This window comes from Anolis sagrei, chromosome 4 (genome assembly GCF_037176765.1).
Source record: "Anolis sagrei isolate rAnoSag1 chromosome 4, rAnoSag1.mat, whole genome shotgun sequence".
Taxonomy (NCBI): domain Eukaryota; kingdom Metazoa; phylum Chordata; class Lepidosauria; order Squamata; family Dactyloidae; genus Anolis; species Anolis sagrei.
The window spans coordinates 72,720,506-72,734,589 of NC_090024.1; the positions used below are offsets into that span (position 1 = coordinate 72,720,506).

A 14,084-nucleotide genomic window follows, 5' to 3' on the forward strand; every position below is an offset into this window, starting at 1 on the left:
CTAAGGGATGACACACAGTAGGTCCACTTCATACCTATATGTTATATCTCTAGATTCCACTGGTTATTGCACCTTAGGAGGCCCAAATGTCACCTCTCCCATAGAGCTTATTTTATATACACTTTATATACACGAATTATGATTTGTATTTTATTGTTTTATAGTGTTATGTTTTTATGTATATTTGCTTCTGTTTTTATGATTGCATGAGGCATCGAATATTTGCCTTTTGTATGTGTAAACTACCCTGAGTCCCCTAGGGAGAGAAGGTGGGTTATAAATAAATAAATAAACAAATATTATTATTATTATTATTATCATCATCATCATCATCATCATCATCACCTCTCTAGCAATCTCTAGCTCTCCATTACGGCTCTTTGGTTAATTTTGACCTAGAGATTTCCTGATAAAGCATATTAATCAAATGTATGAATAATGAAATCAGTAAAAGTTCAACCTGTAAATGTGGAGGTCCAACTGTATAATTAATAAACTCTCCATACAAAAGTGAAAATACAGTTGTCTTCAAACAAGTAAATCCCACTGAATTCAGTACTTATTATCAGAGAAACCAATGTATGATTGCAACCTCAATCATGGAGCCCCCGGTGGCGCAGTGGGTTAAACCCCTGTGCCGGCATGACTGAAGACAGGTCGCAGGTTCGAATCTGGGGAGAGGCGGATGAGCTCCCTCTATTAGCTCCAGCTCCTCATGCGGGGACATGAGAGAAGCCTCCCACAAGGATGATGAAACATCAAAAATCATCCAGGCGTCCCCACATCAAAAATCATCCAGGTGTCCCCTGGGCAACGTCCTTGCAGACGGCCAATTCTCTCACAACAGGAGCGGTTGCTCCTGACACGACAAAAACAAACAAACAAAAACCTCAATCATATTTCCAGATGTTTTTCTTCATTTAGTTTCTTACGCATTATTTATACATTACATTTTATGCCATTTGTGACAACTGATTGCCGATAAAGTCTGAATTTCGATAGGTTGAGACCATTCACTCCAGCCCATTTTCCTGCATTACAGTGAGCACCAACTCTATCCCTTATGTCCAGTGAGCTTTGTGTGTCTAAAGTCTACTGATTTTTGTCCTTATATTTCCAAGGAGGAGATTTTCTCTCACTTGTGGCGTCTTCCATCACTTTCAATTCATGGGATCGAAGGGGCTTTTTATGAACCAGGGATCAAAACAGTTATACCATCAAGAGTCATAGGGAAATTTTCCATCCGTCAAGTCCCTCACATGGACCTTTCTAAAATAGAATGTCAGGTAACAAAGTTTTTGCAGTTTAATGAAACTTTTCTATGTTTTTATGATAGAATCAATTAGGAAATGACATTTATAACCCAGGAACAAATATTGTGTTACATAGTGTAATGTTTTCTTGTTCTTGACAATCTCTTGTGCACATTTAGTAGAGGTGGGATGAAGGGGCATTTTGCTAAGTCCTTTGCTAGGAAAGCTAGAAATGCCTCTTTTTGTGACTCCCTAACAAAGGGCAAATATTTTTCTTCGGGCAAGCTTTGAAGAAATGAGTATTTTAAAATAAAGATCTTCAATAGTTTGTACTATTACTAGTATTATTAAAACTATGTTTTATTTATAATGTACACTATAATTTCTGGGTCTATGCGACAGGTAGCCTTTGTTTCCTTTGTCCATATCTGACATAATATGTCCTCTCTTGGACCAGATTTCCTTCATTTCAATAGTTTGCTATTATCCACAGTTTTGTTTATCCATGTACAGTCCGTGAACATATCCCCATGAATACAAGGGTCACATTACACATTATATTTATTTTGGTTTTTTTAAAAAAATATGTTAGGACTGCATTAAAATATAACATTAATATGAAAGTATAGCAGAATAAGAGCAAACAAATCAATAACAATTAAAGAAGAGTGATTTGAGAATAAAGAAAAAAGAAATCAAACTGAAAACTGTATGTTCAAGTCACTTTTTTGTTCAAATTGTTGAAAAGTTAAATGTAATTATCTTCTAATGATGACCTATTGTATATTTCTGTTGTTGTCATTGTCTTGTGTCCTCAAGTCATTACTGACTTGTAGCAATTCTAAAGTGAACCTGCCACTGGGTTTTCTTGGCTTGGCAAGATTTGGGGCAAGACAATTGGCTCCTTTAGTCAACTAAGTAAATGAAATTCAGCTCTTCTTTGAACCTTTGGATGACTGCATCAACTCTAGTGATGAAAGGCTGCAATTAATAGAATTCCCTTTGTCAGTTAAGTCCCAAACAACCTGGGATATCCCACCACTTGGCACCAATTATGGAGGACTCATCCCACCAATGATCACACACAAGGGAGGACTGAGGGAAGAATCTGCCACAGGCAGACTCACACACAAGATGGAGGACAAAAGGCAAACAACAAGACTTGGCCCAAAGCGAGGCCATGAGGGAAATCAGTGCACACACACACCCTCACTCATAGAAAGCCCAAACAGTGGAAAACACCACTGTATATATTTTATTTTGCCTTTGCTCCTTCCAACTATTCCTTAAGGATTACTTTTGATGCCACCAATATGTTATCTCATTAGGCCACCTCCTTTACTGAAATGTTTAAAAACCACACTGAGACTTCAGTTGTAATAAAACAGGAAATTGTTGTTTATTTAGAACAGTCAAATAAGCTTAATGGTTGCAATTAACTTGATAGACTTTTCTTCAATACAGAGGAATGGTACTTAAATCTTAAGTTTCCCTGAAACAAAGTTCCACACATAGAAATTCAAACAGGCATCCTTTAAAACCTTTTGAATTCTCCCTTCCTTCCTTCAAAGCACTCTAAACACTTTAGAGGCCTAATAACTACCATTTCCTCAAAGAGGTTTCTTTCCTATAACAAAGAACAGTCCCCAAATCTCTTCCTTCAGATTCCTAGCTCCTTCTTCCTTCCTTCACCACCAATTCCCTAACTTCCTCCTCTTTCCATCCCTAGCTCCTAACTGATCTTAAAATGGCTGCTGTTTTCTACTTTTTGGCTCTGGCTCTGCCCATCTCCAGCTACTGAGCTTTTCCCTCCAATTTCTATCAACTAATCAGACTGCCCTTCTGGCTTAGAGTCTGTCTAGACGTTGCCTGATGGCTCCACCCCTGAGCTCGTGCTTAGCTTCAGCAAGCTGGCCTGGCTTCTGCCTTTTAAACTAACCCTTATATACATCAACCTTTTATACACACCAACCCTTCAGGGCAGACCAATCCATCACGGTCAGTCTAAACACATTAACAACAACTTTTATCCATCCTAGCCATCTACTCTCAACAACCATGCATTTGACTTGATACTTGCAGAGGACAGTCTAGGGTCAGAATGTGTTCTTATGCAGATTTCCAGCTTGTGATGTGAAGCCTTGGCTGACCAAAATATCTCATTATATCAGAGCCAATCTGAGTACAGCTGTGTTTGTTTAGCTGTTCCATGTACAAAGGTTGGACTTGATAGGGTGATGTTGGTGGGGATGTGCATTATTGGTGGGCAAGATATTATGGGTGTAAGTTCAGCAGAGATGACCCTCTTTCATATATCCACATGGAAAAGGGGAACAGCTAACAGGAATGCCCAGCATTTGATCAGCCTCTGAACTGTGAATGGTGTGCTGTGCATTTACACAGACACACCAGGCTAATTAGCTTTTTCTTCAGTTCTCTCCAATTTTTCTTTTACATCCTACACTTCATTTGAGTTCTTTTTCCTCAGCCCATTCCCTGCTTTCAGTGTTTTGTTGGATATTAATTTTTTTTTGTCTTGGGGTGCATCTACACTGTAGAATTAATGCAGTTAGTCACCACTTTAACCATCATGGCTTAATACTATTGATTCCTGAGATTTGTAGTTTGGTGAGCTTTCAGCACTCTTTGACAGAGAAGCCAAAAGAACTCCAATGATTCCACAGCATTGAGGTATAGTAGTTGAAGTGGTGTTGACCTGCATTAATTCTACAATGCGGATGCATTGTTAGAAACTCTTCACAGTCCTTGGCTTCAAAATGAAGTTTTAGTTTCTGTAAAACTATCATATTTCTCTTCCCTCATAGAAGCAAGATAAGTTGTTTAGTTTTTCTGTTTGATAGAACATACCATATTACCATACTAGATTAGTTAATTGGTCGTTTCACGTCCATAATTATGCATAGAATATTAAAATAGAATAAATATATTTTACTGAAAATATGTTATTTCTTTGTAGGTGAAAAAGTACTTAGAGAGGATATTCTCTAAACGGAAAAGCCCAAATAAACTAATAGTGTCGAGTGAAATGGGTGCAAAACCATGGGTTGCTAATATTAATGACCCTCAGTACGAAGCTGCTAAAAAGGCAATACAAAAAGGTTTGGATGGTTTTTGGAAATTGGCTTTGTTTAGAACATTTTTGATGCATGCATTTTTCTGGTCTTTTGTAAATCAGCAAATGTGTAAAGAAGAAAGCTGGTTACAATATATATTTAGAATGAATGATACAGTCTAAAATCATTTAGTGCTTATTTTACCTTGTCAACATAATAATAATAATAATAATAATAATAATAATAATAATAATTAATATACTTTATTTATATTCTGCTCTATCTCCCCGAAGGGACAGAATACATATATGGCAAACATTCAGTGCATTATACAATTAACAACAAAGATAGATAGTACACAGACGGAGGCAAGACATCCCTCTTTTTCATCTCTGGCATCTGGAGGTTGTGCTCGACTTGGTCATAGGGAGATACTGTTGTTCCATTTTTTCACATTGAGGAGCTTGTTGTCCATTGATGTCTTCCTGATCGAATTGCTGGCATGCCTTTTACCTCCTTTCCAAAGCACTACCTATTTATCTACTTACATTGCTGTTTTTGAAACTGGTAGGTAAGCAGAAGCTAGGGCTGATGGTGGGAGCCCACCTCGACCCATGGCTTGAACTGCCAACCTTCTGGTTGGCAAGATTTTCTGTAGCTGGCAGTTTAACCCACTGTGCTAACCGCAGTCAAAACATAGACCAAACATACTGGATGAGATACGTTTAATGCTTCAGATGAAAAATTCATCTGATTTGGGGGATTCCTTGCATAGACATAGGAAGATGATACCAAAGATTTGTTTTATCTACTGCCAATTCATCTAAATTTTAATATGAATTTCAGCATATCCATCTATCTATTCATCATCCATACTCATATGTATAAGTGTTATTTACACATTTGGTGTTACTGTATGCATTACACACATTGTGGAAAACATTCTTGTTTAGGCATTGTCATGTGTCAAATATGTAGACTGTCCAAACTTTTTCAGTATACTTTCATAGCTTTAAAAATGTATAGAACAATTTACTACACTCATATCTACAGTTTTCCCATTGTGCAGAATCCACTCAAAAGTTTTCAAATCCAATAGTTGGAAGATTTAATCTGATACATACAAAAGTCATGGTGCCAAAAATTGTGAACATAGCTTTGCACTCTCTGTATGCCTTTTCTCTTTCTTGCCCCAAAAATTCAGCTCAGATATACCAACCTATTATGTCCCACCATAAACCATTTATGAAGGTATTGCAGAATAGGGGTGAGCAATTTGGTGTCTGGTTTTTGGCTGGCCTCGATTTGTTTTTTTCTGGAGCTTCCTGAATTCGTAAGGGCAAAATACCATTTTTTGATCCGGCAGTCAGAAAATCTGTTTTTGCTCCATCATAAATCACAATTGCAGAAGTGATTTATGATGCATCTCAAAAAATGATGGCTGCTATTCAGTGATAAAAGACAACCATTAAAAGCCACCCCCTTGCCAAAATAGGTGAGATTGATCACAATCATGACATGCAAAATTATTTTGCATCTGAAGTAGGAAAAAACAATATAATCAAGTTAATCAACCTTAACATGAATAATTTGTTTCACTGGTGGAATAAAGCACTTTACAATAGGTGACTAGCAGTTCCTGTTACTTTTGCTTGCTTTTTTATCATAATATGATGGTACAATTTTATTTTATTTTAATTGGAACATTTCCTCTCTCTTCTCTGTGCATTCTAGTTTTTAATCAGGATCCAGATATGATCCGGGATGGTTCAACAATTCCTATTGCCAAGATGTTTCAGGATATTACCAAAAAAAGTGTGATGATGTTTCCCATTGGAGCTGCAGATGATGGAGAGCACTCCCAAAAAGAGAAGATAAGCAGGTTCTCATGTACAACCAATTCCATTAGTGTGTTTTAGAGGAAGAGTTTGAGACTGTTACTTTGTTGGACTACAACTTCCTGAACACAGTAGCCAGCATGGGCAATGGAGCTTTCGAGTCTGAAAAAACTACAACCATGAACCTGTAATTAGAAATGAGGAATAGTTACAATTCTCCTGTTATTTACATAGTCTCCACACACTGGGGATGACTGAAGAAAGAAAAATTGCTTCCGTAGCAGTAGGGAAAATTAATTCATACATCCACCCACCCCACCCCCTCCATTTTCTTTTTCGACTGGGGACAAAAACCTATTTTGTCTTTAGAAAATGGAGAGTAACCATTGTGTGTCTTATGTTTACCAATTTAAGGTCTGTAAGAGATCCAGAAGTGCTAGAACTAACTTTGGTACCTTTTTTCTATGCTTCCCTTCTATAGAAGAGATGTAGCCATATTCCACTTTCAGACTTTTCTGGAAATAAGAGTGTTGTTGTCCAGAGGTTTTCAACCTTTGACCCTTCAAATGTTTTTAGCTGTCAAAGGTCCCAGCCAGGCATAGCTTATGCTCAGGGATTCTGGGAGACAAAATCTAATATCCTAAAAGTTGAAAACTACTTTCTGCATGGGATGAAAATAGCTTAAACATATTGAGGTACATATGCCTTCTGGTTCTGAGACAATTCTAAGAGGGAATTCTGTTCTATGAACAGATCTCTAAGAAATATGAAACTGCCTTAATAGCCTCTTTACTGATGTATGGATGCTTAATTTCTTCCTCTTTCTACCATTGCACATACGTATGCACACATCCACACTAATATAATAGTAGATCATAGATTATGTTGTGGGTATTTGTGTAGTCATATGGAACCATTCCATGTAACTCTATGCTCAGTCCAAAGAGCTGAAGATAATAATAATAATAATAATAATAATAATAATAATAATAATACCTTATTTATACCCCACCACCATCTCTCCAACGGGGACTCGGGGTGGCTAACATGAGGCCAAGCCCAGAAAATTACAACAAATCAAAATCAAATACATCCAGAAAATAATAACATCAAATGAAATGTAATATAAAATCAAATACAGGAAATAAAATGAAAAAACAAGGATAAGCATGGCGGGCTGGACCAAATTACAAGGGATAGAATAAGATATAAAAATATCAAAACTCTGGGTGAGATGGATGAATAGGGTAGTGTGCCTGGTGTGGGATTTCAGATGGGAGCAAGCAATGGGGTGAAAATCACTAAAGCAGTGGTTCTCAACCTGGGGTCCCCAGATGTTTTTGGCCTGCAACTTCCAGAAATCTTTACCAGCTGTCAGGATTTCTGGGAGTTGAAGGCCAAAAGCATCTGGGGACCCCAGGTTGAGAACCACTGCTTTAAAGGATGAGATAAAGTGCACCGATGGACATATTGTGCTGAGCTGGTCATGATGTGGGGATTATAGTCCTTCCTCAAAGGCATACCAAAACAGCCAGGTTTTTAAGCTCTTCCTGAAGGCTGCCAGGGTGGACGCTTGCCTAATCTCTCTGGGCAGCAAATTCTACCACAGAGAAGGCCCTCTCCCTCATCCCCACAAGTCATGTTTGCGACGGAGGGGGAAGCAAGAGGAGGGTCTCCCCAGAGGATCGAAGGGATCGTGTAGGCGCATAGAAGGAAATACGGTCACGAAGATGTATGCCTTTTCAAAGCAACATAACATCTTTTTGGGTGGCTTCATAATTGTTTTTGTCTTCTTTCTTGATCAGGTCTAACTACATTAATGGAATAAAGGTGTTTGCCTCCTTTTTACTGGAGATTTCAAAGCTCCACAAGACACTACAGGAAGCTTCCAGTTTGAAGACAATGGCATGAAGCACATTATGGACTGCCTGCCTAGTGCCTACTTCTTTGAGAAAATTTTCAGCTTCAGAATAAACATGGATAAAACCTCTAAACCTGTGTGAGTGCTTCCAGAATTCACTGGTATGACTGCCACATATATTTGTCATTTTGAATATATTGTATCATTTAAATCTATGTATTTCAGTCATTTTCCTATCTTTTATTCTATTCTAATGTGGAAAATGAATATGGTTGTTTCCTGATGAAATGTCGCTACTAGTCATAAATGAAACATTTAGTGTGTCATATAATTTCAAAGTCAATCCATTCCTATTTTCAGATACATTTCTGTGTAATATGGTTTATCTTTCTTTTTGGTTTGTATGAATTTAGCACTACCATATTTAATGCCTATTTAGGTTGGATGACTATATAACTCTCTGCTTGATATAAATATCTGTACTGTTAATTTTTATCCCTTACTCCTCTCTTTATTCTTCAAAGTTTGTCGACAATGGTTTTCTAATTTCTATCACTGCTGACAATAAAAACGTCCTTTCTGACTGTGCTGTAGTACTTTATGGATTACTAGAGAAATTCTCCTCTTAGGTTTTCATTACCAAGTAAATGAAAGAAACCTAGCTTGAAATATTTTGCTGCCTGAGGCAAATTAGAAGGTGGTCTCTCACTTGAGATATAGAAGTCAGCTGGATTGTTCACTGAACAATAAAGATGTACGTGTTCACTAAGTTTCTTCTTGAAGGAATCAAGGAGTAATTTTAGCACTTTCCTTTCTGCTGTGATCTTTCTGCTCTGATCTTGGAAAAGCACACAACTTTAGAAACTTAATTGAAGTTGAGTTCTTCTGCACAAAATGTACAAAACACCATTTTCTGTGCAATAAAATCTTTTCCTGATTGGAAAATGCTGTTTGCTTAGCAAAACAATCATATGTCAGTTTTGGCCATAGTTTCCAATTACAACACTTTCAGCTTTAATCATCTTTCCTACATCTAGTAACTGAATTATGGTAATATATTTTCCCATGATACTTCTCTATCATTTTCTGTTTATTCAAGTATTTGAATACATCAACTAGATTTCTCTTTTTTCTGTTGTAGCAGAAAATGTATACTTGTTATTAAAATGTATACTTGCAGAACACGAGTGTGGATTTTGCTACCAAAAGGTACCAAATCCAAAAAGACAAAAGAAGAATGAGCTATAAGTGCAACATATTGTTGGCTAAGAATAGAATATTATGTACAGATCAAAACTATAAAAATGCATCAAATCATTCCAGTATAGGGTTTCGAAATTTGCATTTTATAGCTAAACAATGCATATCCTCAGCGTGTTTTTTTAAAATTATGTTAAATTTGTTCAGATGGATGGGATACCTTTTGAAAACAAGCTCTACGAATATTTGGAACAATGTTTTCTTTCTAAAACAGGAAAGCAAGACTGTACTAGAAGTATCTAGTCAACCTTCTCCAGCTTGACACTCTTCCAAAATGCTGTATAAGAAACCTCAGAATCCATGGAAAACATGTTCATGTTGGTTAGGGACAACCGGTATTGTAGTTCCGCATTAGGAAGTTTTGGGAAAGGAAAAGGAAGTGCAGACTAAATTGGCTCACAACCAAAGCCGTTGCATACTATAATAAATAATAATAAAACTTTATTTATATCCCTCCACCATCTCCCTGAAGGGACTCAGGGTGGGTCACATAAGCACTCAATAGTGCAAACATATAAATACAAGGCACATAAACAAAATAACACTGTAACAATAAAGTCCACATAAACAAATTACATGAAACATCGTATAAAACCTCTTACCTACTTAAAACATCAATAAAATGCAGCAGTGGCTACAAATATAAAAATAAAACTGCAATTAACATCAGTCCCATAAAGTGCAAATGGGGGGGGGGGGGAATCACTAGGTCATTGAATATAACAAAGTAGAGTTCTAGACATGATCAAAGGCCTGTTTGAAGACACATGTTTTCCGATTTGTTCTGAAAAACTGAAGAGTGGGGGCTAGTCCTATCTCTCTAGGGAAAGCATTCCAGAGCCAGGGCACCACAACCGAAAAGGCTCTCTCTCTCATACACACCAACCGCACTTGAAACGAAGATGGGACCGAGAGGAGGACCTCTCCAGCAGATCCTAGAGCCTGCGCAGATTCATAGAAGGAGATGCGGTCTTGAAGATAGGTTGGACCTGAAGCATCTAATACAAGTATACATGCTACATTATTGTCAAAGAAACTATCTTCCCATATGGAGCAAACATTGTAGTGGATGTTCTGCAAATATGAAAAAGAAAGAATATTGCAAAGTGATTAATGGTTGTAATTTCTCAAAACAATCTCTACCTGTTGCAGCCTTAATCTGAAAGAAACAAAATTGTGGGAAGTTTTTATAAAAATGCAAATGGGATGTGATTGCATGAACAATGTGTTGATTCAACAAAAAGTTGTTAATTCTCTTTCGTATAAGATCAGTTTTGTACATGAATTAGTTGCCAAGGGCAATAATAAATTTTGAACTGTAAAGAGAGAAAGCAATTGGATGCATTTGGAGATCAAACAAAAACTGTAGCATGTGTTTCCGTGCATGGCTATAAGTTAGCATCATGGGGAACCTAAATTGCATATGCAACAGAGCTGGCATACAAGAACAGTAACTAAATTGATTGGTACAATATTCTACTATAGAAACTAAACTCCATCATTCCTAGGCCCAATTACTGAAGAAAGTCCTGCTTCTATCCCAACTCCCACTGCCCTGGCCTCGGAGGAAGAGAAGAGCAGCCAGCATTTGCTGGACTTAACCTGTTTATCATTCCCTTTTCCCTTTGTACCATGCATGATGGGGACAGGGAATTGTCAAAATAACATTGGTGGAATTATATAGTATAATATAAGAAAAAACAAACACTTTCATAATATATCATTGCGGCTGTTTTGATATCACTTCAACTGCTTCATATATCTACTTTCTAGCATTGTGTAGATAGCAAAATGTGCTTCTAACATCAATGGTCTCATTTTGACAAATAGGAGAGCTGGACCAGAGTCAGACACACCCACAGATACTAAATCAAGAAGGGTTTTGTGATGTTCTGTACATACGTTGCATGCATATTAGACAAAATAAAGCAAAATATTATTAATCAGAGAGCCAGCCTGGTGTAGTGGCCTGAATGTTGGTATACAAATTATTATTTTTTAAATAGTTTTTTATTGCAGTTTTCTTAAATATACAGACAGTAAAATTTGGGGGGGGGGGAGAGAGATTATAAAGTGGGGGATAGAGATTTAGAGAGGAAAATATGGAGAAGTGATTGGGGGGGAGGGGGGGAGTGCGTGAAAGTGAGGAAAAGGGACTATGTGGGGGAGATAGAGGTTAAAAGAAAAGATTCAAGATATTCATTCTTCATTTCATGTGACTTCCAGGATTCTTTGATGGAGGTCTTATCCTTTTCTTTCGTTTCTTCTTCTCTCTTCTCTCTGTTCCAGTACCTCATATCGACTGCTACATGTTTTATGTCCCTTTCCTTCTCCAGCCCTTTCTTCTTGTTCTTTTTTTTCCCCTTCTTTCTTAGTTTTCTGTTCTATGTTTATGTACTTTCTCTTTAATTTTATTCTTAGATTTAATTGCTTAGTTTTAGGTATTCCTTAAGTTTTGTCCAGTCGGTTTCCGTTTCCATTATTCCTTTGTTTCTTTGAATAATGAAGCTCAGGCTATCCATATTCCTGACTTCCATCATTTTCCTTTTCCAGTCATCTATCTTTGGTATTTCCTTCTTCCTCCAAAGTTTTGCGAAGCATATCCTTGCCGCTGTTGTTGCCAAAAAAAGTAATTTATCGGTATTTTTGTCTATCTTTAGATTTGTAGTTATGCCTAATAAAAATATTTCCGGTTTTAGGGGAATATTAATTTTCAACACTTTCTGTAAAGTTTCTTGTACTTCCAGTATTCTCTTGTTTTTTTACACTGCCACCACATGTGGTACATCGTACCTTCTACTAATCCACACTTCCAGCATTTTAAGTTCGCCTTTTTATAGTACTTATTTATTTTAGCAGGGGTCATATACCATCTAAAGAAGACTTTCAGCCAGTTCTCTCTCATATCGTATGCTTTTAAGTATTTCAACTTTTTCTTTCAAATCAATTCCCATTCTTCTGTTCCTATTGTTCTTCCCACATTCCTGGCCCATTTCACCATACACTCTTTTATCTCTTCTTCCTCGGTACTCCATCTAAGTAATTCTTTATATATTTTAGATATTTTTTGCTTCTTTGATTCCCATATTCTGTCCCATCTGTTCCCTTTTTTTTCGAATCCTTTTTTTTTATCCTTTCCAAAAAAATCCTGTATCTGTCTGTATTGGAGCCAGGTCATATTTGGGTAACTTAACTTTATTTCTGTTAGTGGTTTTAGGCATATTTCATTTTTTTCTTCCCTAATTAATTCATTGTAATTCGGCCAATTAATCCAACCTAATTCCTTTCTCTGACACGATTCTAGTGGGGAGATCCAGATCGGTGTTTTGTTGTACATCCGGTTTTTATATTTATTCCAAGTTCTAATAATTGCCGCCCTTATGTAGTGGTTACCAATTTTTTTTCTATTTTTAATTTCTCATATCCAATATACGCGTGCCAACCTCTACGGAGATCGAAACTTTCTAGATTTAAGATTTTTTCCTTTTTTAGTCCTATCCAATCTGCCGCCCAGGCTAACGCACAGGCTTCCGAGTATAGCCCCAAATCTGGGAGAGCCAATCCTCCTCTTTCTTTCTCATCCGTTAAATTTTTGTAGTTTATTCTAGGTTTTTTGTTGAACCAAATGAATTTCTTGATATCCTTGTTCCATTCTTTTATATTTTTTTGGTTCCTAATTATGGGTAAATTTTGAAAGAGAAACAGCATTCTTGGAAGTACATTCATCTTAATGCAAGAGATTCTCCCTAGGAGTGATATTTTGAGACGTGTCCATTTCTCTAGGTTTTTCTTTATTTCTCTCCAGGTTCTTATATAATTATTTTGTAGGAGCTGCGATTTTTTGGCCGTAATAATAATTCCTAAATATTTGAGCTTCAGGACAATTTTTATCTTATTATTTTCTTTGAGTTGTTCTAATTTTTTCTTAAGTATGTTTTTTGTTATTGCTTCTGTTTTTTCAAAATTTAGTTTAAAGCCAGCTACTTTCCCATATTCTTCAATTGACTCCATCCACCTAGTTAAATTTTTGTTTGGATCTTCAATTATGCAGATTAAATCATCCGCGAACGCCCTACATTTGTAAGAGTATCCATTTATTCTTGCTCCCTTCAGATCTTCATTGTCTCTTATGCTATTTAATAATACTTCTAGTGTTAATATAAATATTAAGGGAGATAACGGACAGCCTTGTCTCGTTCCTTTCCTTATTTCAATTTCCTTGCTCTCCTGTCCGTTTATTATTATTTTGGCATATTGTGTTTTGTAAATTGCTTCAATTGAGTTTATTAGATAAAATCCTAAATCCATTTCCCTGAAGAGTAATTTTAAAAAGTTCCAATTTATTTTATCAAACGCTTTTTCAGCGTCGATTGCCAGAAACATCACTTCTTTTTGTATGTTTTTTTCATAATATTCGATAAGGTCTACTATTGTTCTAACATTTTCGCTTTGATTTCTGCCCGGAAGAAAACCTGTTTGTTCGTCTTTGATCCAATTTACAAGAAATTTTTTAAATCTATTGGCTAGTATACTACTAAACAGCTTGTAGTCTAGGTTTAGCAGTGATATCGGTCTGTAATTTTCTAATTTCTCGGGATCTTTATTTTCCTTCGGTATCACACATATATATGCTTGTTTCCACGTGGGAGGTATCTCTTTAGTTTCTCTGATTTCGTTCATTACTTTTTTTAGATAAGGTGTTATTTCTTTTTGTAATTTCTTATAATATATTGCTGTGTACCCATCTGGGCCCGGTGCCTTATTTGTTCTCAGGTTTTTTATTGCTGTCTGTATTTCC

General features: G+C 36.5%; 1 protein-coding gene across 2 annotated transcripts in view; it reads left to right on the forward strand.

Annotated features, from left to right (window-relative positions):
- The window catches only part of CNDP1 (carnosine dipeptidase 1), a 31,609-nt gene extending 23,000 nt beyond the window's left edge, over nt 1-8,609 (forward strand). For both annotated transcript variants that reach the window (XM_060774976.2, XM_060774977.2), the window contains exons 9-12: nt 1,122-1,286; nt 4,231-4,372; nt 6,062-6,209; nt 7,971-8,609. In XM_060774976.2, the coding sequence (XP_060630959.2) occupies nt 1,122-1,286; nt 4,231-4,372; nt 6,062-6,209; nt 7,971-8,076 (561 nt within the window). In that variant the 3' untranslated portion in view covers nt 8,077-8,609. The remainder of the gene's footprint in view (nt 1-1,121; nt 1,287-4,230; nt 4,373-6,061; nt 6,210-7,970) is intronic.
- Nucleotides 8,610-14,084: the final 5,475 nt, after the last annotated feature.